The sequence below is a fragment of the Ammodytes marinus genome (assembly GCF_949987685.1).
Source record: "Ammodytes marinus genome assembly, chromosome: 18".
Classification (NCBI taxonomy): domain Eukaryota; kingdom Metazoa; phylum Chordata; class Actinopteri; order Uranoscopiformes; family Ammodytidae; genus Ammodytes; species Ammodytes marinus.
Genome location: NC_137222.1, coordinates 5,255,358 through 5,280,458, shown reverse-complemented (window position 1 = coordinate 5,280,458; position 25,101 = coordinate 5,255,358). Strand labels below are relative to the sequence as shown.

The 25,101-nt window shown below is 39.5% G+C and overlaps 2 protein-coding genes across 3 annotated transcripts; both read right to left on the bottom strand.

Moving 5' to 3' along the window:
- Nucleotides 1-139: 139 nt before the first annotated feature.
- On the bottom strand, nt 140-9,739 carry wdr41 (WD repeat domain 41). Of its 2 annotated transcripts, none has more exons than XM_080046232.1 (14): nt 9,528-9,739; nt 9,371-9,437; nt 8,254-8,369; nt 6,494-6,542; nt 5,422-5,550; nt 5,008-5,070; nt 4,438-4,549; nt 4,233-4,295; nt 3,661-3,765; nt 3,037-3,221; nt 2,522-2,643; nt 2,219-2,304; nt 936-1,072; nt 140-629 (listed from the first exon to the last, which is right to left on the bottom strand). In XM_080046232.1, exons 2-14 carry the CDS (start codon nt 9,416-9,418, stop codon nt 489-491), a joined length of 1,356 nt encoding a protein of 451 aa, XP_079902358.1. In that variant the 5' UTR covers nt 9,419-9,437; nt 9,528-9,739; the 3' UTR covers nt 140-488. The 2 variants fall into 2 exon arrangements, with proteins under 2 accessions (XP_079902358.1, XP_079902359.1); XM_080046233.1 differs by having other exon boundaries at nt 936-1,069.
- Nucleotides 9,740-17,979: 8,240 nt separating this feature from the next.
- On the bottom strand, nt 17,980-22,903 carry otpa (orthopedia homeobox a; the record flags this gene model as incomplete). The annotated part of the gene is made up of 3 exons (XM_080046395.1): nt 17,980-18,477; nt 21,566-22,020; nt 22,828-22,903. The coding sequence occupies 3 exons, from the start codon at nt 22,901-22,903 to the stop codon at nt 17,980-17,982; spliced, it is 1,029 nt and encodes a 342-aa protein (XP_079902521.1).
- Between the last annotated feature and the right edge of the window lie 2,198 nt (nt 22,904-25,101).

The following is a 25,101-nucleotide window of genomic DNA, read 5'->3' as shown; positions in this document are numbered from 1 at the left end:
CAGAGATGAGGTAAATCTTTTTTATTTAAGTTAAACACTTGATTTAATTCAAAAGGCAAATGAGCACAACATTATCTTACATGCAAACAACAATCGTACCGTTTGTCACCGACTTCGACCAACGACCTCACATCCTTCCTGTTTTCTAAAAGGTGCAAAATTATGCAAAATGAACTTTTTTCAACATTGATATGGATCCGTGGTGTGACTTAAGACTCAAAAAACAAACCACACTCTTTTTCTCCACCTCTATCTTTTTGAAAAACCCATGTGTTCAAAAACCACAGGAAGATTGAGCCCCCTTATGATGTCATATGGAGAGTTTCAGACAAGAGGGTGAAAAGAGGAGATTCAACAATGGCAATGGGAGAAAAAATATTTAAAAACATTTTTGAGACACAGACACTACACCGTGAAAACAGTTTCTAGTAGAAACCCAAATGAGCCCAATATGTGACCTTTAAGGCAGCGGTTGAACAGTTTAAATGTCAGAGTCCACCATTCTCCTCCAGTTTGTGGAAGAGTTGGAGGCTTCGCAGGTGGGACTGACGTTCTCCGTTCTTCCACAGGATCAGCAGGTGGTCCGTGGAGCAGGTGACCAAACCTTTCTCCTTAAAGCTCACGAACATCTAGAAACATAAGCACAGAAGGAGGACCGTTAAGAGTTGCCATCATTTTGGTGTAAGAACTTAAAGGTGGAGTCAGTGATTTTGGAGAAATTATTGCAAAAAAAATCACTTTTTCTCAAAATCAGTGAATGTCTCCGCACGATCCGCTACCAGGGCTGGATTGTTTTTTTTCAGCACACACACAGTAAAGACAAGTAGAGGATCCTATTATTTCACAGATTTTGACCAAAATGTGATTTTGACATCAAGCGTTCTCCAGAATCACTGACTCCACTTTTAAGTTGTTGTAGATTTTTAAATTCTCACCTGGACCGCCCCAGAGTGTCCGATCAAATCACCGATCAGCTCCAGCGCGCGGATGTTTGGCACGTCGATGACTTTCTTAGACGGAGGACCGGTCTGTTTGTTCGACCGGTTGAAATTCCACATTCCAAAGAAACCTGCTTTTTAATATATAAGGAGAGGAAAAAGAAAAAAAATACGATTTAAAAAAAGACAAAAACAATATGAAACAAACAAATGATCCTGTGCATAAAAGCTGGAGTATCAATGGCCACATGCCTGGTTTAAAAATTTAAAAAGTTGCAAGGGATCAATTTGTTTTGAGTGGTTTCATGGAGACATAAGACAAGTCACCACAGCTACAGACCATCAAAGACGGAATGGCCACACACACACACAAACACACACACACACACACACACACACACACACACACACACACACACACACACACACACACACACACACACACACACACACACACACACACACACACACACACACACACACACACACACACACACACACACACACCTTCTGACCGTCCTACTTAAGCAGAGAAAACGCAGCCTTTCACAGTACAGTACACTTTCCCTTTGATGTACACAATAGCACATCTGGACTGCATTACTGCCCCTCACAGCCACCCACACGCAACTACACACAATAGTTGAGTGCAGGCAATTTTCCTCAGTCAGTGAGACTTTGAACTCTATGATTCATAACTTCCGCATGTGATCTATCATTGGGAAAGTCATCCAAGTTTCTTGAGAGAAGAAATATGCCTCTTCATACGTCCGCATGTTTGTAAAGAGGATGTGAACTACTTATCCTCTGAGCACTGTGACATTTAAAGGTACAGTGTGTAGGGAATTGGAGTTTTTTAGAACAGACTTGGTAGAAATGGATTATAATATTCATACGTATGTTTAAATTAATGTATAATCGCTGGAAAAACAAAAACTACCTTAGGAATGAGCCTTTTATATCTACATATGATCAGAGCACACAGCCATGTTCATACAGTGGCACAGAACAGACAAACTTAATGGCCTTACTTATTTTTTAACACTGTATATAGTGGGTGCCCCTGGAAGACGAAGAAGTATATAACTAAATATTGATAAAATATAGATACATAACTAAAAATACATCTTCACTTCATCACTTGATATTGTGGAAAAGACTTGAGGCAGTGGTAGATGATGCCATCTTTAGTAACTATAGCTTATTTGCTTAGAAGGCCACCGTAGCTTCTGTAAATTCTCAGAAGGGAAGGAGGGGAGACGGAGAACTTTCACTGTTACCTGGAGTGGCTGGTTCAGCGGGCAAAGGAAGGTCCTGGATCTCCCACATCCTCACACTGCCGTCTTCAGAACAAGACATGAGCTCACTGCAAAACAGAGACACACACAGTCAAACAGCTGCTTTAATCACAAACAGCTGTACTGTATGTGTAATACTGTATACAATAATAATTCATCATTTGAAGAGCATAAACCACATAAGTTTAGAAAAAAATCTGGCCCAAACAGACGAAAAAAGCAAATCATTCACATAAAAATATCATATCATAATATATTTTTTTTTAATGCATTCTATATATTCACCTGTCAGATAAGAGCATGGTGTGTAAGACATTGGAGTCGTGTGCCACCTTCCTGTAGGCGACCACTGTCTTGAGCTGAACGCTGTACACATACAGACCACTGCCCACTGCCGCAAGGATCAGCTGCAAACATGAAGAGATTTTTATGCATTAAAGGTGCATTCAGCGATTTGGGAGCACACTTGTTGCCCAAATTCCTTTTTGTCAAAATCAGTGAATATCTCCTCACGATCCACTACCTGTCTGTACTGTCACTGTGTGTGCGCTTTTTTTTCTGTAGTGTAAATACATAGCCTAGACTCTGTAAATGGGCATGTTTCTAGCTACAATGGGCCCCTTTTGTTAACATACCCTTTGTTTACATACCAGTCAAGCTTAGCGGATTGTGAGGAGATATTCACTGATTTTGACTAAAAGTGAATTTGACAACAAGCATTCTCCAGAATTACTGACCCCACCTTTAAGAAAACAAGAAGCAATTGTTCATGATACACAACCAGTACTAGTGTTCCTCACCTTCCCGTTGGTGGTGAGATGCTGTATGGACATCTCACTGGGTTTGGGAGCGCCCAGGCGGATCTCAGCCTGAGTGGAGGCCTGGGACTCCTCCCAAAGGATGTGTTCATAGGCCAAAATGTTCCAGTCAACAGCATCCCATAGTATGAGCTCACCAGCATGGGACCCGCTGGCAAACAGCCCGTCTGAGAAGGAGTCACATGCAACATTTTTAAATTAAGTCTGGGTCTATAGATGAAATTGCAAAAAAAAAATTGTCATATTTTAGTCATTTTTATCCTTCATAGTTTTAGATTTTTTCGATAATTTTAATTTGTAAAATGTTTTCAAAACGTTTTTTGTCTTTAAACTAATTCAATTAGGGATTTGTATTGCAACATTACATTATTTATTTTTAAAGATTATGTTACTTGACAAAAAACTAAATATGTTTTTTTTTAGCTCAACTCGTCAATAAAAAACACTAACTTGTACTAATAATAATGGAAAAAAAATTGTCGACACATTTTTTTTGTCAATTTTTCCTCATAGTTTTCATTAACAAAATGAACACCGTATGAACGAACAAAAAGGGAACAACATGTCTCAAACTGAATGCATCTACTCTGTTCAGAACAGACTCACCATTGACGTTGATGAGAGCTCGAATCTGGTCCTGGTGGTCAGACAGACAGCGGATCTCAGCAATTGAGACGGTTGAATCAGCGGAGACCGTCACTTTATAAATCACTGCAAAATAAGAAACGATCAGTGGTTTTAAAGGCATTTAGATTTCATCTCTTTTCACATATATACTATATACAGGTGTATCTAAAAAATATATATATATTAAAGAAAAGTTCATTTTTTTTCAAAATGTGAAACTTTCTTATATTCTAGATTCATTACACATAAAATGAAAAGAATCTTGAAAAAAATATACTTTTCAGATGGTCAACATGTATTATATTACTGTATTATAAATCCATTTTTTGATTGGTGTTATGTTATATTTTGAGATATTGGATTTTTTTTTATTCCATGACCCGTAATCACCAAAATTAGAACAAAAAGAAAGCGCTGACATAATTCAGTTTGTGTAATGAATCTTGAATATATAAAAGTGTACTATTTGAATGGAATTTTCCATGAAATTCAAATTTTCTTACATGTACAGTAGTAAATGAGCAATCCTGCCATCAAAATCTATCTCTTACCTATCTGCTTATCCATAGCCGCTGCCATGCAGTTTTTGGGCAGCTCTATCAACGCACTTATTCCTGTAAAATGCACAACACAAGGAAAAAATTAATTTTGCTTGTGGGCAAACACTAGTGTCAGGGGGCGAGCAGAGCTGGGGCAACAAACAAAATGCGCAATTTTTTATTGTGACAGTAATATTGCCCTTCTATAACTACTCACCGGTGTCACTGTGATTTTGTCTTTGACACTGCAACTGAAAATCTTTGTTCCACACGCACAGCTCTTCACCGCCGGAGACCCACACACACAGCCGCTCCAGTACTAGTAAACACTGGGAGACACACACACACACACACACACACACACACACACACAAACACATACTCAAACATTAATGTACATGCACACACAAAATATCCGTGAAGAAATCAAACATAGTTAACCCAAATAAGCTGCAATTAACCTTAAACTATGATCAAAAGGAGGCAATTATCTTTTTGTTTTTTTTACCTTAAATCATAACTGGTAGAAAGACTTTAAGGGTCAAACACAAATTAATAATTAGTATGTTTCATATCGTGCCAAAACAAACGTAATCGCCCAGGGTTGGATGGCATAACTAGAACATTCAAGAAAATGTATTTAATGAACAAAACAGTTGTAGTGTATATTTTCTATATTAGTGTTTAATAAATGGAACACAGCTGTTATAAAACGTTGAGTTTCCGTCAAAATTATATTCAGTTCTCTGATCTATATCCATGGAAAACAATGTAGAAGGAGGTTTACCTTTACAGACGACTGCAGATCTGAAATGGTCTGAACCCGGTTGCCTGTATCAGGGTCCCACAACTGACAATAACATTAAGGAAAATAAAGCAACACAACAACATTAAAGCTGGGGTATATGATTTGGGGAGAAAATGGCAGTTGGGATAGAGATTCGAATCCAAATACCTCAACCGCTCCACTTGTTCTCTTTGGTCCCTCCCCTATGGTCCCTCCCTGACACGCTCTACATCAACAACGTCGTGCCAAAGTGAATGGACAGTCCCAAAAGCCAATAAGACCAGAGAATCGGAGCCTAGCCCTGATTGCTCAAAGTGTACAGCTCATGTTAACTTTGACCAATCAGAAATCATATCCCCCAGCTTTAACATATAAATGATTTTACAGTGTATTTGTCATTGGGTCTTAGGATACACTGAGGCTGCGGTCTGAGGAGGCAGTGATGAGTGACGTGTGTGATGCGTTTCCATGGCTACAGGTGAAGGTGGTGATGGCTGTTATCTGCTGAGAATGGCCCCTCAGCTCCTGCAGCCTCTCGCCCGTCTAAAACAGTCAGACGAAAAAAGAAAGAAAATGTACACCCAGCTTAAAGCGGCATTGGTAAAATCCACAAAATAAACAAGAAATCTTAGTGTAGTCATGGACTCTGACCTGAATCTTAAAAAAATACATTAAGTCAATCAAGTCAGCCTACTACCACCTAAAGAACATATCAAGAATTAAAGGGACTTATGTCTCAGTAGGATTTGTAAAAACTTGTCCATGCATTTATCTTAAAGGTGAAGTAAGCGGTTTATTTATGTTAATATAAGTGTTAAATCGCTCTTTATTCATACAGTGATCACTTACATAATGTGCGCGTTTCATAAAGCCAATCTCTCATTCAGCTCCTCTGCATGTCGAGGATCCCGAAATTTTTATCCAATCACAAGAGAGAATGCTACAAAGCGACACCCGTCTCAGTCATGGTCTCACTGCCGGTGCACGCCAGAGCAACAGATGCGTGAATGTTTATGCGCCTACAATGGCGGTGCAGGTAAAAATCCTTCCCAATGTCTGTTTTGATGGTTTTTATCATGTTTTATCACACTTATGGATCTGAGATGATGCTAGCTAACTCGCTGCTTGAAGACCGCAGTGCATTAATGTGGTGACGTAGGGACGAGCGAGGGGACTGCTAACTGCAGTAACTGACAGGAAGTTGGCTAAAAGAACCATTCCGCTTACAGCACCTTTAAGTCTACCTAAAAAAGTCAATCAGACTGCTTCAGCTTAACATGGATGATGCAGCTTTCAGTTTCTATGTGCCACATATCTTGAACAATCTCTTCTGTTTTTATTGTTACTGCAATTATAATAATTTTCTTATTTTTTGTGTTTATTTTTATTTCCCTGTAAAACACTATTGCCTTGCCAAATGCCACCGTATTAAGTGCAATTTTCAAAAAATGCCCTGACATAATCAACCCTTTTGGAGTATTATTACCTCAACGTTCCAGACCAACACTAGGCCATCGTCCCCGGCCGAGGCACATCTGGAACACACAAGATGAGACGCATGAGAATGTGGTCAACTCTCCGATACGTGACGGAGATACTTGAGAGGAGGAGATGTGCACTTGGTTGGCAGCAGGCGTCAAGTTCAACCAAGCGTAGCCAAAAACACCCGGTTAATCTCTCTCTCTGTGAGGGATTATTTCCCCTCTCTCCATCTCCACCTTAAAATAACATTTGTCCCGAAGCTTTTTCCACCGTAACTTGCCCTTTGACCCCCCTACCGTCCCCCTTCTATCCCCACTATATGTCCCAAAATCAACAGACAGGATGAGCAGATGAAATGAGAAAAGAGAGAGAGGAACTGTCGAGGATACATTTTTCGGACTTCAAAAGCAATCTTGGGGGGAATTTTCTGGCCTTTGCCCCCCGACTGTGGACCTGTGTGCGGAGAGGACGCGACCCAGAGGAGGGGGGTTATTACAGAGGGAGACCAGGCGTGAAGTGAGGGTCTCACACACACACACACACACACACACACACACACACACACACACACACTTGTATTTCTATCTTTGCGAGGACCGTCATTGACATACTGCATTGCCCAGCACCTTGCCCTAACCTTAATCATTATTACTTAATGCCTAACCCCAACCCTCACACTAACCCTAACCTCAATTCATACCTGAACCTTAACACCTAGTTTTAAAGCTCGTAATGTGTAACTTCTGTCACCCGCATGAGGAATTCAGAGTAATAACAACAACACTGTCGGCACATCTAAATCACCTAAAGCCTTCGGTGATTGTTCATAAATGTTATACCTTCTGCTTTATGTAAAGGTTTTTTCATTGCAGTACAATCAACAACTGAAACATTTCTTGGGTGCTTCTTGGGATTTTTCTGAGGTCCTGTGCCAATGTTAAGGGGTGACACCAGTTTGTAAACGCTGCCATACTGAGAAATACAGAGAGAGTTTTGTGGAGCTGATGGGCTAAATTAACTTTGTGTCAACTTGTTCGGCGATGGCTTGAATGTGACCGACATTCATTTATATGAAAAAGTTACGCACTATAGCTCTAAAACCTTGTCTTAACAATCAAATGGCCCTTTTAGAAGTGAAGACCAGCCAAAATTGTCCTCACTCCTATGGAAAAGCTTTATGTCCTCCCAAAGATGCCTGTGCCTGTACACGTACACGTACACACACACACGTACACACACACACGTACACACACACAGTCCCGTTATAAATCCCAATCTGACCACTTATGCAGAGCCAGTCTACCATGCCCGTGTGCAGTGTGCTTCCACAAAGGAGCGGTGTCGAGAGGAGGAGAGCAGGTGCAGAAGGTGTTCAGTGTGTGTGTGCATGTGTGTATGAACAGCATTAAAAGGGGCTTTTGGGTGTTAGTGTTACTGTACTGTGCACACACACAATCACACAGTGGTGATGATTGGGCTCTTGTCATGCTCTGTAAGTTTTCTGTAGGTGAGGATCTCCTGTCAATCACATGGGGATAGGGGCCAGCCAAGGGTAGAGAGGGTAGAGAGGTTAGTGTGTGTGTGTGTGTGTGTGTGTGTGTGTGTGTGTGTGTGTGTGTGTGTGTGTGTGTGTGTGTGTGTGTGTGTGTGTGTGTGTGTGTGTGTGTGTGTGTGTGTGTGTGTGTGTGTGTGTGTGTGTGTGTGTGAGAGAGAGGAGAGAGCCTAGTGTGTGTGTGTGTGTTGTGGTCGGCGTTTTCTTCTTACCTGAAGTCATCAATCTGAACCAGAAATCGAACGATGTCAAAATGTCCCTTCAGCACCTGCAGCTCAGTGAAGCAGTTTTTGGGCTGTTCCTCTCCGATGAGCAGGACGGAGCTTTTCTGCCGACACAAGAGGGAAAGTGGTGAGACAAGCAGAGGCAGGCAGCGCTGGAAAACTCTGTGCATTCACAGCCTAGTAGTATTCTTCTTATGGATACTCACTACTTAAAGTGAGACTCTGCAGGCAAAACCATTGTTTTTTTTCTAGCAAATTTGAACATTTATTTAAAAAATAACAATAATCAGAAATGATTCAATGTAAGTATTCAACTGGCAAAATGTATTGATGACATCGATAAGTTAAACACTTTATTATTCTATTTATCTTTTTACCTGCAGCCTTTAAAGGTGCACTAGTCAGTTTCAAAGGGGGCGGCGGGGAGGGGGTGTTTACATTTGCAGAGTCTGCAGTTAGTTTACAAAACATATTTACTCTACTTGTAATTCTTTGCGCTGAATAATAATATCATCATAAATCAAAAGTTAATCATATTGAACGACCTGCAACCAAACGTAAGACTAGAATATGTTTGCAAACAAAAGCAGAAAGGTTGTTTATTCAGTTATGAGAATATACCTTAAAAAGTGTATGTATGCCTTGTTAATTAAATATCAAAGCAATGGTTCCCAGCCCATTTTAGGTGTGTGGGCCCTGAACTAAAATAAGTCTATGCTCCCTTTCACCAAATAGACATGTCCTCTCTAAACCTCTCAGGTGATTTAATAGAGGTTCAAATCAGTCAGGTACTGCTCATGTGTTAATGCACAAGCAACCATATAATAATGTGTATTATTATATCATTCCCAGGTCACCATTTTTTAGGCTGAATGAGTATTTTTGATACCTTCAGTATATTTTGCAGATAATACTTTTATTTTTTACTATATTTGTTTTGCAGATACATGAAGCTTATGAAGATTATATGAATATACAGTATTGTCCTCCAAACAATAATACCATAAACAAATAGGAACATACTGTGGAATAATATAGTTAATAAACAATAACAAATAGCTTCCTTTGCTGCCATGATGAATAACATTGAGCTACATCATCTCACCTCCACTGAACCCTGAGCCTCTCGACCACCAAGAAACCACCGAAGCATTTTTAGAGTCGAACGTTATCTGAAATAAATGAAAAAATAAAGACTTAACGTATTTATCTGAATACGAGCGCACTATGATAGCTTGACATGATGATGCATTTTACTGTACCAGTCATTGGCGTAAATAGAGGAAAAACCCGAGACGCTTCCGCTGATGAAATATGTTTTTATCGCGTTTGTCGTCCCTTATTAGAAGGCTTTAAATCTTCGTTTTGTCAACCGGATGTTTTCAGAGAAGGCAGGACTCATGTAATGTTGCAAAAACATTAAATATATGAGCTAGCGACATGTTATTAGAAGGTGCATTTCTGTATATGTCACAACCATAACAGACCCCATTCATGTGACTGAAACTGAAACTACGGAAGCCTTAGTTGGACAAGATTCCTTCAGGACGACTGCTGTAGCAAATATGTTGTTATGATGGGGCTCCTGTGCAGTTTTGGAGTTGTTGTTTTTTGTGCGTTTAAAAAAAAAAATATAACACAAACAGTCCATTCTCGAAAAAAAAGTGTGTTACAGTCAGCTCGTAATAATGCATTGTGTGTATTCTGTTAAAAATGGTAAAGTTGTCATTCTCCTTTTCACAGCTAGATGGCAGTGTGTCACAATCACATGAGATCAGAGGTACGTTTCAAACCTACATTTTGCCTAATGTTTTTCTCCATGCATTCATCTGAACTATGAGTGAAATTCCAGTAAGACAAAATCAAATAATGTTTGATTTTTTTTGTATAATTTAAATACTATACATGCCTACATATTTCCCATACTATTTATCTTCCTCCGTTCCTTGAGTTAATGTTGACCTGTCATGTCCCACAGTGTTTCCCCTGTCAACACACAGACACACGCATACCAGTGACACACACACACACACACACACACACACACACACACACACACACACACACACACACACACACACACACACACACACACACACACACAGATGAAAAACAACATACCAGTGACACACACAGTCGCACAGATGCAAACATACAAGTGAAGTGACACACGCTAACACATACCCAAACACACACAGTCACACACACACACACACACACACACACACACACACACACAGTCACACACACACACATATCAACCCTTAGCTGTGTCTAGTGCTGCTCCCCCGATTGAGAGACATGCAGTGTGTAGGCCCTGTGACCTTCATGGTGGCTCAGATCCGCGGCTGGCACTGATTTCTGATTTAGTGTCGATCCGCCGCGCTTGTCAGGGGCTGCGAGGTGCTTTCCATGCGGTAATAGAAAAGCTTCAAGGGCAGCTAGACAGACAGAGGAGGAGGGCTAGTGAGAGAGGGATAGGGTGGAGGTGGAGGTGTAGTGAATGGGGGTTTTTTAGATTTGGATTTGGAGATGGGTGATGCTCTGTTTGTTTAAGTAACTGTCAGATATCTGAAGGAATGGGTCAAACACTGTATGTAGTGTTTGGAGGGAGTATTAAAGGTGGTGTCAGCCATTGTGGAGCGTGTTTGTTGTCAAAAATCACTTTTGGGGGAAAATCAGTGAATATCTCCACACGATACGCTACCTGTATGTACTGTTTTTGATCCAGTGTTACATGTAAATACACAGCCTAGGCTCTGTAAACTGGCATTTTGCTAGCTACTATGGGCCCCTTTGGTAACACTCTGATTACATACCAGTTTACAGAGCCTAGGCTGTGTATTAATACTGGATATTTTTTTGAGCGCACACACAGTTTTGACAGGTAGTGGATCATGCAGGAGAAAATTCACTGATTTTGACATTTTTTCTAATAAATTGTGTACATTTCTAAAAAAATATATATTTTTGAAAATGAAAAATGTAGATGTTGGATAAAGCCAGAGTTAAAATCTTTACTTCAGTTTTACAATGTTTTGATGTCCAACGATTTTACTGAAGATTGATTCGATACGGCCTTGAACAGTGAATGTTTTCACTAAACCTAGTAATCCATCCATCATAAATTAGAAAGGAAAAAATTAAATGTGATGAGGCCACAAAATGAGTCGGAGAAGGGACATTTAAAAAAACACATTATATGGATGAAAAACGAGAGAGAAAGCATGTTGAGAATAGACAGTGGAAGTAAAGCAGAGATTTAGCAGTAGTCTACTTGGGCGGAAAAAAATTGTGAAAAAAGTAAGTGGCTCCTGAGTGCAGTCGCCTAGACGACCAAGTGTCAAATATGACCAATGGCAGGAATCAGCTAAGGAGGTGAAGTCATGATGCGATGGCCACCAAAACACTCACACACACTAAACAGTACACTCAAAAGCAAAAGGCAAAAAAAAGTATCTTCCTTTCCACTATATAGTGCTTGATCTAACCCTCGCCTACACTGCTATCTCCACCACACACCCACTAAGGAAAACAAATGGTTATGATGATGGAAGAGGAATTAAGTTGTAATTTAACATTGGGGCCAACAGCAGTGTTCAATAACAGGCTCCCTAACCCTCCCTATGGCCGTGCCCGGGACCAGAGTCCAGATTCTTGACCAACACACTTCACTGTCCCTCTTCATCAGGATGTCACTGTGTCCTGCTTTACCTAGCCTGGCCTCTGCCTCTGCACTCTAGACCTCAATACGCAGGGTATACAGCAGCACACAAGTCCCACTGCTTATAATGAACAGAGTTACGCCATGTTTCTTGTTTATTTTAGAATAAATATGACTTCCCAATATTTATATACCGGTAGTTTAGTATGTTTTTATATAGGTGAGAAAATGCAGGCAAAAAACTTTTTCTTTTCTAGCACTGGTACATTTTGAGATTTTTAGCAATTTTTCATCCATAGCAAGTCTTCTTTTATACTAGTATCAATAAAAGGTCCAAAATTATACATTTAGGTTTATGCCTTGTCTGTTTGCTTCTGTTTATGTAACCTACGCAATCATCTTTAATGGCCATTATCTCAACATAAGTATTTTTTAATACTCTGAACCAAAAAAATCTCAAAGTATTTACACCAACTAAACTTTCTATAATCATTAATAGGACTATTTTGAAGCTTAAAGGCCTACTTCACCGGTTTGAATATGAAGGTGTATTGTATATACAGTACGTACTTTGTAAATATTACTGTGATGTCTTTTACTGTGACATCACAGTATTATTTACAACGTAAGTTTTTTTTTAACCCTATATTTCTCTTTCTGTGATGTCACGAGAAAGAGAAATATAGGGTTAAAAAAACACTCTTTCTGCCTTTTCTTAGGCTAGGATGAACCGATTTTTTTTTTTTTTGCACATTTATACTACATAGGATCTCAGAATTCAATACACCTTCATATTCAAACCGGTGAAGTAGGCCTTTAATATCGAAGGATTTGTTGATATGTTGGGAATTGTCTGAATTATGATACATGTTCAACAGTATTTTATATATACGCATGCAGTATACATATATAATCCAGAGGATCATGGTTTTAAGCTGACCAGGGTAAGATGCCTGAGTGTATTCAAGCTTGTCACTTTGATTTGTCACATGAGTATGAATGTAATCGCCGTGTTTCAGTCATCATAGGTTAATTATCAGCCTTGACCTATTACACACACACACACACACACACACACACACACACACACACACACACACACACACACACACATATAAAGACAGTCGCTATCTTTGGACACAGGGAGGGAAGGATTGCTTTTGTAGGAATTCCAAAAGGTAAGAAAAGATACAGAATGTAAAGCTGCCATATTGTCATATTATCATCTGCTTCTGTGTCTAACTGTTCATCACACTCTCTCTCTCTCTCTCTCTCCCTATCTCTCTCTCTCTCCCTCATTTGCTGACCCACTAATGTTCTGTTCATTTTCTCTTATGAATAGATAATGGGCCAAAATCAAATCTCTTCATTTGCATGTAATACAATTAAGACCTTTTCAAACAATGACAAATGGATGGAGCAGCTAGATGTCAGTCAGCCCTGTCAGCGCCAGAGCAAAAAGACAGCGTCAAAGCCAAACCTCTAAGTTTTTTTTAACGAAAATTATTAAAACCTCCAATTAGATTTTCCTCAGCGCCATCTGGCATAACAATCACCAAGACGCTCCGAGACTCTGCCTGTCAAATAACATTAAAGTTCTCATGAATTTTGGTTTTCAAAATGTGAATGTGGAGACACCGAAATACCTCTAGTCCCCCCACCTCCCCCCACACAAAAAAGACCTCTTAAAATGTTCAATAATTATGGGATGTGCGGCATAAAGGATTTCAAGATATTCCATTATGCTAAGCTAAGCTAACTGACTGTAGCTTCATAATAAGAGGAGAGTCATGACAGTGTTGTCAATCTACTCATCCAGCTCTATGCAACCAATTGTATGACTGTCTGTTCTTCCAAATGTGGGTATTTTTTAGTATGAACTTCCCTTTTTTTTCACCAATATTGTTACCACTTTGAACTTGAAAGTAAGTAATTTTGTACAAATAAGACCCTAACTATGGAATATACACACTTGATAAGCCTCTTAGTAGCTTTAGCTAGGCTTTTAAATGTGTTTTTGCATAGAACAGGGACGTATTCTAGGTTTCTTGGTTTTAAATAGAACAGAAATAATAGCCTATCCTTTAAAATATGCATATTTGCTTTTTCTAGCCAAAAGCTTAACAACAAGACTCATCAAATTCATATAACGGTATTTTCACAAAATGTGACCAAAAAAACTAAGATAATTGCAAAAAATTTGGACCATTTCAAGTAATTGTTTAGATTGTTTTATACAGTGGCATAAGGCATTTTATAAATAGAAATTCTCACAATTTAATTTAGACACCCCCAATATACACAAACATAACCATATGCACACACAAACAAACTCAGTGTACAAGTGTACAACACACACACACACACACACACACACACACACACACACACACACACACACACACACACACACACACACACACACACACACACACACACACACACACACACACACACACACACAGGGGGAAATTAATGAGCTCTCATTCATAAACCAGGCTAGAGAGAGCCATATTCACCCTTGGATGGTTTATTGACTGATTTCATTTATTTGTGCGGAATAAATAGGAGGTAAACATTGGCTCACTCTCACAATTTCTTTTCTCGTGGACACACTCGCTGCACAGCATTCTGGGAGAAATGATCCCACCAGCAGCGGGGTCACTGATTGGCTACCTCGTCAGCGTGTGACAAATTACCCAATGAGAAATAGGTTACCCATTTCCACAAACTAATTAACCTGGGTGATAGCGAAACAAATTATTACATTTATGTAATATTATTTCACATCTGTCGCCAGACTACAAAATCTTTATCCCCGTTCCTCCCCACCCCCACCCACCCAGATGGCTTCTTCTTCTTTGTTTTTATAAACACATCCAGAGATTTCAGACCGTATCATAAATGTGTGTGTGGTACATGAAGATTGTACTATATTTTAAAGGATTTATTTCATAACTTTAAATAGAAATCTAGTCAAAAGTTGTTGTTTTTTGCTTATCCAGGATCACTACAAACCTGAGAGGTTACAAGATGATCCACAGCATTGGGAATGAGAGAAACAAAACACATCTCTGCAACATAAATATTGTAACTTAATATTGTCTTGCTCTTTTTACTTATCTTTCCATTGTGTGCAGTTTACATTTTTACCCTCAAAACGTTTTAAATTAAACAATCCTACAAGGGAAAGTGACTCTTTGGTTCAACTAATATATGTTCAATTTTAAGCTACACTGGGGACCAATCAGTTAGAGTGGAGAACAAGTGAAAAAATAAACCAAAATATACTTTTCAACTTGCTCTCACTCGCTCAACTTTAACAACACACGTATCATTTCACATCAAAACTTAGGAAATCTTGTGCCGGTTGCATACATGTGCTAACGGAACCAAACGGATCTGCACATGGGGAGCTGTCCAAGTGAAAGGATGTCCAACCAACTGCCTCATCAACTCCCATATTAACTGAGACCTGACCCTTCTGGATAAATGCATACAGTACAAGACTTCTGCTTATTCTAGTTCTAACTGTATATTAATTATGTCAGTTAGACTCACAGTTAAAGATGTAGGTAAACATCTAACAGGTGGGATGTTTGCCTACCACTTTTCTAAACTGCTGTAGTTTTCACTTTTTACACACAATTTTCTTCATCCTAAATCCTTTTCTACCATGCTCAATAGCATGGAAGTATGGGTATTGGAATGCACCCATTCTGTTGAGTTGACCTCTTTTACGGGCCCAGAGCTTTATATATCGTTTTTGTAAACAGTTTCATTTTTTGGTTAAAGGTGCTCTGAGGAACTTTCAGTTTGTATTAATTCTTGCACCCCCTTTGGACAAAAGTAGTAGTGTTTTTACTACGCCAGCAGTAGTTCCTGTGTGAGCGTACCCATATCAAAGACATAAAGAAAAAGCTATATGAGAATAGCATTCTTTGCACTGATGGTCTCGTTTGCTGTTACGTGTTGCACCTTTAAATAAAACCTTTCTATTTGGAAATGAACACATGACTCCTCGTTCCTTAGTGCTTGGTCCCAGACATCCTTCATGTTTGAATCCACCATCAGTAATTATGAGCAAAGCCTGTTTATATAACCTATGGAAATGATCAAGATAATACAGTTGCCCGTAAGAATTTGATGATTTCAGCAACTCTATTCCTCTTCATCCTGTGTTTAGGCTTTTTTATTAACTTAGAATATCATTGTGCGTTTTCAGCAAAATGATCATAAACTGAGAAATACTTTAATAATTTGGTCTGCTGCCAAATTGACAGTTTGCTCCTATCTGAGATTGAGTTTTCCTGAATTAATAATTGGGAGGTAAGGATGTTGTGTGGGACTGCTCCTGAACGACCAATAGATATTTTATATTCCTGGTATTGGAAGACACTTTCGTCCACCTTAAAAAATAAATGTATATTTAGTTACATTATATAGCTTCTGTGTTCAAATTGTGAATTCAAGTTTCACTTGTACTTTACATTTAGTGAGTGTACTTTACATGTTTTCTACAGGTCACTTGTGCTTTTATGACCTCAACTTGTACCTTAATAAACGGCTTGAAGAAAGGAGGTTTTGATTCATGATGTGACATAATTGAAAATGATTTTTATTTGATCATTTACATTGAATTGATATAAACATGTCCATGAAACAAAATGGTCCAAACATTTAAGAAAGTCATATTTTGATAATATGCACATCAGACATAATTTTTTTTGGAAACATAAGTTATTATCACAAACTGACCAAAATGGGAACGAGAGTGTGTCCGCTACACAAAAACATCCTATATAACAGATTATAGTTAAGTCAGTTTCCTTTTGTCTTAAAGGTGCACTATGTAACTCAGGGTGCGTCAGAGAAGTGAACATTTTCTAATGTATATTCTCATAACTGGATAACCAAATTTTCCTCACAGGATAATTGGATCCCTGGAACTCTGTTTGAAGTTAGAAAGCTTCCTGAAAAGTTCCTGTTTCACTGTTGTTGTTTACAGCAGCAGGGCCCACAGTTCTGTTTACAAACATATTCTTGTGTTACATTTGGTTCCAGGTGACTCAAAATTATTTTGATTTACGATGATAGAATTATTCAATACCAGGAATTACATATAGAGAAAAAAAATAGTTAATTAACTGCAGGCTCTGCATATGTAAACAAACACACCTCCCCTGAAACTGCACAGTGCACCTTTAATTTATAGCATTTCCCTTCTATTTTTGCCTTGAACAGCACATGCAGTCAAGTCCTCATGGTGTCCTTCTGTTTTCATATTTTCCTCTGGCAAATTTTGTTCTTTTTTTAAAATCTCCAGATGTCTAGTCCACTGTGTGTGCAACCATTGTGGCCCTTCAGAATTGCATGCTGTTGCAGCAAGTATGGGGGGAATAATGTCTGTGACCTATTCATAGTTTTGTATTTCAAAGTATCCACAGAATTTGTCTTCAAAAACCGAACTGTCAGTCACCAAGAAAAAGGCCAAGGGAAAATAAATAAACACAGAACAAACAATAAGTTAATTTAAATAGACAAATAAATAGTTGCCATATAGGCTACATGCAAAATAATAAATTATAGCTTCAAGGTGGAATCAGCGATTCTGGAGAATGCATGTTGTCAATGAAAACAAAATCCAGTGTTAATACATAGCTTAGGCTCTGTAAACTGGTATGTAAGCAACTGGGACCACCATAACTGGCAACATGCCATTTAAAGAGCTTAGGCTGTGTATTAACACAATTTTTTATTCCATGATTTTGACAAAAGTGATTTTGACAACAAGCGTCAGCAATCGCTGACTCCACCTTTAAAACAGAACCAGTCATGGGCCTATGCTTGATAAATGCCAACAGGCCTGATAAATAGCTGCAGATGTCCTTCTTGTTTGGGAGAAAAAAAATCCGGGTTGTATCTTTCCACGGTGCGCAGGCCGCCATTGTAAATAAGAACCTGATCTGAATGACTTGCTTGTATAAATAAAGGTGAAATAAATAAATAAAATAGAGTGAAAGAATAGTTCCTCTTCTTCTTTGCTTATACTAAGTAAAACTCATGGACACTTGGTGCTCGAGCGCTTTGCGGCGAAGCGACGCGATGCTTGTCCCTCTCCAGACGTCACTGTCCGGGGAACTACACAGCTGAGGAGAGCCGGTCACGTTGCTCCCCATGCCGGGAAACTGCTGGTACAGGTGCGACTGAAGCCCGGAGCCGTTGGACGACATATTGGCGAGACCCATAGAATTGGGAGGCGGGCCCGCACCTAGACTACACTGGGACAGGGACTGGGCCATCGCCTGCTGGTGCTGGCGGCCCAGAGCGGGGGGGAGCTGTAGTTGGGAGACGCCGGGCATCCCTCCCCAGCGCGTGTCGTTGGCGTGGAAGGAACACAGACTGTCGTTCATGGCCGCCGCCGCTGCCGCCGCCGACTGGAACTGCAGCTGGCTATGGTGCGTCGGCAGCAGGGTACCGGGGGACCGGAAGACGTTAGTGGTCTTCTTGCGCTTCTTCCATTTGGCGCGACGGTTCTGGAACCAAACCTGCAAAGACAGAGAAGAGATTGGTTAGGATTAAGAGGAGATGATGTAGGCTAATAGTTTATGTTGGATTCGTCCTTTGCACTGGCTTTTAATACACGTTGAGCTTGACATTTCAACATTCTATAATAATGTGCTCCTATTTAATGTGTTTTTTATTTTCATTTTGCGTATCGCCTATAATTTGGTTTGTATAGGCTAGTGTTTCGAGTCTGTACAGCCCGTGGTCAACCAAGGTTGTTTTAAATGTGCTTAATAAATGAACTTTGACATGACTTGAGAAATGAATGGGAAAAACAATATGGTGTATAGTTTATGGCTGGACCGCAATTAAGTCCAAGTAAATTAAATGTAATATTACTGTGTGATGAAAAAGATGTAAATGTTTATGCAGTGTGTCAAAAATATTTCAAATTCAAAGAAGGTTGGTGAAAAAAGTTAAGTCTACAAAAACGTAGGTTAAATAACTGACCATTTCAGGGCCGTTTCATGTGCAACCACAACCCTTTACAGTGGACCAATGTTGCGCCATACGCATTCCCGTGTGAGGCTGGTTTGTGCACTGACAGGTCATGTTACCTCACATAAAAAGGCTCTGACATCGGTCTGTGATCACCATTATAATACAACAACCGACAATAAATCACTGACTTATGTTTTCTACCGGGATCTTTCCAGCCTATAACAACGCAGTAAAATGCTCAGATGTAGCCTTGTGCGTAAACGTACCCAATTAACAAAAACATATACATAACTTCTTAAATTTAATATTAAAAAAAATAATCAACATAACAGCCTTTGACATGAGTAATCTTAAAGGTCTACGACATGTTACAATAGGATTTAATTTGTAGCCTGTGCCTTTTTTTAAATTTATCTAATTTTGCCACAAAAAAACGGCCTATTACAATACATTGATGTGTAAATGTCTCGGCTTTTCAGGGATGCAGAAATTATTTTTATTTATTTTTATTCGTGACATTTTTAATTTTGAGCAAAATCCAAAATTGTTGTCAACATAATTCGATCAACCAAATGATGTTTCTTGCTGAAGGCGCCATTGGGAAAGCACGCGCTCAGGTAATAAAGATAATGTTATTGCAGTAGTGACAAACGGACTCTATTTCTCAAGCCCATTTCTGTGTAGGTTTGGTTTTTCCTCTATGATTAATGTGAAGATTTGCTTGAGAAAGTGGGGCGCGGTAATAAGAACGGGACAATCTCACTCTCTCTCTCTCTCTCTCTCTCTCTCTCTCTCTCTCCCTCTCTCTCTTTCCCAATGTGCGCGTGTGGCCATGCAGCCGTGAAATCCGGCCTGAAATGCATTACACTTCAAAGGCAAGAAAAGGCAATTTCTCATTCTGTATAAAAAAAAAGCCATAGTGCACCCTCAGCAAGCAGCAGCGTCCAGCATTAAGACGTGAGTAGCACTGACAGCCCCATCGCTATATAAACTCAACCTGCTTCTTTAGCCTATTTCAGCACCTATCATGATAGCAAATGAGCGTAATTTCACTAATTCCTATTTTATGGAAATACTATAAGGAAACTGAATTGACTAGAGCAATAATAATAATGATTATGGCGGCATTATTTCACATGTGAGTGAAGCCAAAGTGCATTTGCCATCGCTGGTTAATAAGGCGGTGGCGCCATTATTACTAATGTGGAAATATTTTACTTTGTGTAGACATCAAGGAGGTCAGTGAAAAGACGGTGTTATAGGAGAGAGAAAAAAAAACATATTTATAAAATAAAATACCCATAATATTAAGTCAAGATGTCACTGGTCTTTTTAAACGCGGGGTCGTAAAAATGCGATTATCATTTGGTTCCCTGTGGATTCATTAACATGAGATGGACACAAAATGTCAGCCAAATCTTACAGGAGATGACAACAGATTCTGCCTGCTAAACGAACAGCAGCGAAGAGATTTTTAGTTTCTACATCATAGAATCCTAAATCTTGTGATATAAAAGGAACAACAGGGATGGATGTTGATGTCATGTCGATACAGTAACGCCTGTCATGTCTGTATGTATTTACAGTGTGTGTTGATGGAGCACGTGCGTAATCCACAAGGTCGAGTGAGTTGAGACCAGACACAGCCACACGTCACTCACACACAGGAACGACCATTAACCTGTGTGTTCTCAGCTATATTTCATTGGTTATTTGATCATATTATTATATCAAAGCTATAAGAAAAACAATAATCTCAAACTTTCGTTTTTTAATAAAATCAAATAAATTGCGATCTAGAAAGGATCATTTAGGGATTTCATTCTTGTTTCCAATGTATTTTTATTTTATATTATTGTTTTACTATTTGCAGACAGTTATTTAAATGTAAAGCGAATTAAAGGCAATACACAACAGGGATATATATTTTGTGTATTTGTGCATATCTTCGATAACTTAGCCTTTATCAGCCAGCAATTTAAAAACACCTAAAAATTGTCACGCCGACGGCTAATAGGCAATGACGATATTTAATTCAACAACCATGACAAAAATAATATACAATTTTGTTAGAGCTACTTTACTCATTGATTATTGATAAGAATTTGGCGTTTAGCATGCATTTCAAAATTATGCAAGAATAAATGCACCACTGCAGAATTGTTCAATAATTGGGCACAATAAGTGGATTTTTTGGTCATAAATTAAAGATGAAATGCTGTTATGGTATTTAAATGTTAGGGTTTATCACAGCTAGTAGTATTTATTTTTAATTTGTCTTCATGGTGCACATTTATTGATTTTTTAATTCATTTTTCGTATTATTTCTGTCCTCAGTTCTAGATACAGAATGTGTAATGCTGCAAATAGCTATGAGATTCAATCAGATGATCCTTTATTGCCATTCATTATAGGCCTACACCGGAATTCCGTTCGAGCAAACTGATGGATAACCGACCAACACATAGTAGAAAAACAACATTAAGGTAAAAACATAGGTGCCTATATTAAAACGTAGGCCTATAAAGCCTTCGCCCTATACGTGTCAATTGTGTGGAGAATACCGTTAGATTCCCTCCATTCTTCACTCAAACTCTCCAGCTACACTTCCAGCCGCCCGGTCCTTACCTGCACTCTGGACTCGGTGAGGGCAACCCTCAGCGCCAGCTCCTCCCGCATGAAGATGTCCGGATAGTGCGTCTTGGCGAAGCTCCTCTCGAGCTCGTTCAGCTGCGCGGGCGTGAAGCGCGTGCGGTGCCGCTTCTGCTTCTGGCTCTGGCTCTGCGAGGAGGATTGGCTGGGGTTGTTGTTACTGTTGTTGTTTTGCTGTTGTTGTTTGTCTTGCTCTTTGCTGTTGACTTGCACTGAGTTGTTGTTGTTGTTGCCACCGTTACCACCACCACCACCACCACCGCCGCTGTTTATATCATCTCCAGGCAGCATGGTGGTCCCCTCCACGCCTTCCGGACCGGGGCCGAGCTCCCCGGAGTGTCCCCCCGGGTCTGGCCCGCCTACACCGCCGCCTAGCCGGCACTTTAAAGCCTCTCTGTGACCCAGGAGCTCCGCAGCGGCATCCTTCATCCCTACATTAGACAAGCAGACAAACCAAAGATGTTTGACAACATTCGAGATTCAAAATTCTTAGACTTAAAATTTTTGATTTGTCACAACAATTACAGTATTATACTCGTTGGCAATGCACATTCTAGAGTCACAGGCTCCCTTTCAACAATGCAATATAATAGAAGAAAAGGCTATAAGATAAACACACAAGTGCAGTCAGCAACACCTGAGACCTAAATGAACACTAAAGTAGTGCAAGGACACAGTGCAAAAAGAAAGATATGCACCATATAAATACAAGGTGGAATTTAAAATAAAATGAAATGTAAACTTAATAGAATAGAGACTTAACGCTGCATGAGAGGGGGAAAGGACAAGTTATGTTAGGCAAATACTGCTGCACACAAGCAAAATACTTTAAGAAAGAATTAAGAGTGTAAACATTATTTTTCCTGTAGTAGAAAAGGAGCTGCGCATGTATTCAACCATCCAGTTCAAGTAGGCTACACAACGAAAGATAAAAGCAGACATTTAAAAAGAGTCTGCATTTATTTGACAAGGACAACCACAGCATGCACACTCCAATCTGCTCCTTAAATACTCTTAATTCGATTCAATCGACTGGCAGCGATATCTTTAGAGAAAATTTGTTAAATCAAATTACCGCCGTAATGTAATAATAATAATTACTTTTCCAATGAATTAAGCGAGTTTAGTTCATCAATTCCAGTCGCGTTAAGACGATTTAAGAAGCAAATTGGACAATTATCTTTTCTCTCTGAGATTGATTTAAGATGAAAAGTGAAAAGTGAAAAACCCCAGCTTACAGTAGAGTTGAAGACCGGAGTTTGGTGACGATAACTCACCGAGGCGAGCATCCAGGAGGTCGGCATGAGAAAGCATTGCGCACCGCTCCAGGGCGGAAGAAAGTGCTATTCCCAAACAACGACACAACACCGCAAAAAAAAAATCTCTATGACTTTAACCTATTTAGGAAATATATATGGCCCTAAATGAAAGCAAATTCGGTTTGTGGTTAAAAGAGGGAGGTTCGTTGCATTATAATGTAGTTTAGAGAAACGGGGAGGCGCTTAGACAACGGAATGAACCCATGAGCTTCTCCCAAACGAGGACCAATCAGAGTGGAAAGCCGGAGGTATGTCAGCTTTAGCGCGAGACCCCCCAACACACACACACACACACACACACACACACACACACACACACACACACACACACACACACACACACACACACACACACACACACACACACACACACACACACACACACACACACACACACACACACATTTCACCATCCACTCACATCCACAAGTTCATTCCTTCTCATTCCAGTAATTGGCGTTGATTTCTCCTCCAAATTACATCCAATAAAATAACCTGATTTAATATCTTGTGTGGAAGAAAAAGCCTCGGAAAAAACGTTGGATCACCACAATATTTGTTTAATTGCGCATGCTGTTTCTGTTTCTGAACGCGCTTTTTACAGCAGCTAAACCACCCCGAACAAGAATAAAGGAATCATTCACACGAAGTGGAACCACATGGCCGCATTAACAGACATACTATGCCTATATATGCCTAATGTGCCATAATAACACCTTGGATATGAACTTGAGACTTACAGGCCTACGAGACTGCAGTCATTATTAACGCATTTGTATAGTCGCCATGGTGATGTCCTCGACCTCTTTGCGACACTAAATGCCTCTTGGAGACCAAATCAACCTTTTCTAATATCCTTTGATTTCCCAGTCAGCCCACAGTCAAAACAACAAACTTTATATAGCCTAATTCCTACCATGCTAGGCTCATTTTCAAGGCCATTAAGCTGTTATGTAATTAGTGCCCGAATCTACACAGCCTTTAGTGCGAATATCAGAGTAAGATCAGTATACATTAGTGGTGATTTACTAGTGTTTAGGCCCAACTGTCAAGAAAAGGGAGGGACTTGGGGTTTTGAATGATGTGCGAGCAAATGAATGGAAGTAGTCCAACACGAGCTGGTTGTTTGCCTTTTGCTAGAAGAGGGGACACCGTTAATATAACTTGGATAACGTGCCACCACACACAGGCCTAATCATGTTTACATCACTTAGAAGGCCTTTTAGTCCCGGTTCTTCATAATCTATCTAAATTATAGGGTTATCTATTCTCAATAAGACATGAATAAAAGTTCTTAGGAGCTGCCTTCATCAGTGAATAAACCACCATTAGACTCAATTAGCACAACAGATTTTTTTAGGGTGTCACACACACATACACACACACACACACAGTCTGCCAAATATTTGAGGACACACACAAAAAAAGAATCAGACATGCTTTAAATAGACAGATGTCGAGAGACGTTTTGAAGGGAGCAGGTTTTTATTTATTATGTGATGGAAAGAAAGAGAGAAAAAACTGGCACAATGGATTCGTCCGAGCGTGAACTCCGGGGCGCGTTTGGGTTTCTTTGCAAAGCGTCAATCGCCTGGTCGTCTGCTGCAGCTCATCTTTTATCTGTCCGCAATCTGGTGGCACGAGGGAGGGATGGCTGGCTGGCCGCGTGGAGGGATGGATGGATGTGGAGTCATGTTTACGGGAGTGTCTCTCTCGGACGCATTCAGAGAAGTGGAGGAGATTTTTTTTGTCTGTGCGTAATTTCTTCAAAAGGGGGAAAACGAAGACCAAAATGCGCACTTGGAGATTATTTCTTGTCCTCTCCTATATCAAGGGGTCTATTTGATTTTTTTTTACATGAGGTAGACTTTAACAAGGTTTAAAACTGGAAAGAATATGGTATATTTTGTAGGATATATATGGCAGAAGGAGCTCAAACTTCAGGACCTATAGTGTACTCAATGAAACCGTTGTTAAGAGCTTGAAGTTGGACAGGCTCCATTTGAAATTGCGTTTTTAGCTTGTATTTTATTATGTTGTAACGGTAACTATGTAGGCTATTGCATGGTCATCTTGGCCGGGTCTCTCTTGATATTTTCATTTAAATAAAAGGTTATAATAATGATAATAAATATAGCCCCGGATACTTTAAAAGGTTTGTTAAATTTGCGATGACATTATAGCCAAATTACG

What these genes read in the sequence shown, in the direction of transcription:
- wdr41 (XM_080046232.1), bottom strand. Translation starts at nt 9,418, where the DNA reads ATGCTTCGGTGGTTTCTTGGTGGTCGAGAGGCTCAGGGTTCAGTGGAG. An exon ending in GTTCAGATTGATGACTTCAG is followed by an intron (nt 6,543 to 8,253) that starts GTAAGAAGAAAA and finishes TGTGTGTTCCAG; the next exon opens with ATGTGCCTCGGCCGGGGACG. An exon ending in ACAAAATCACAGTGACACCG is followed by an intron (nt 4,296 to 4,437) that starts GTGAGTAGTTAT and finishes TGCATTTTACAG; the next exon opens with GAATAAGTGCGTTGATAGAG.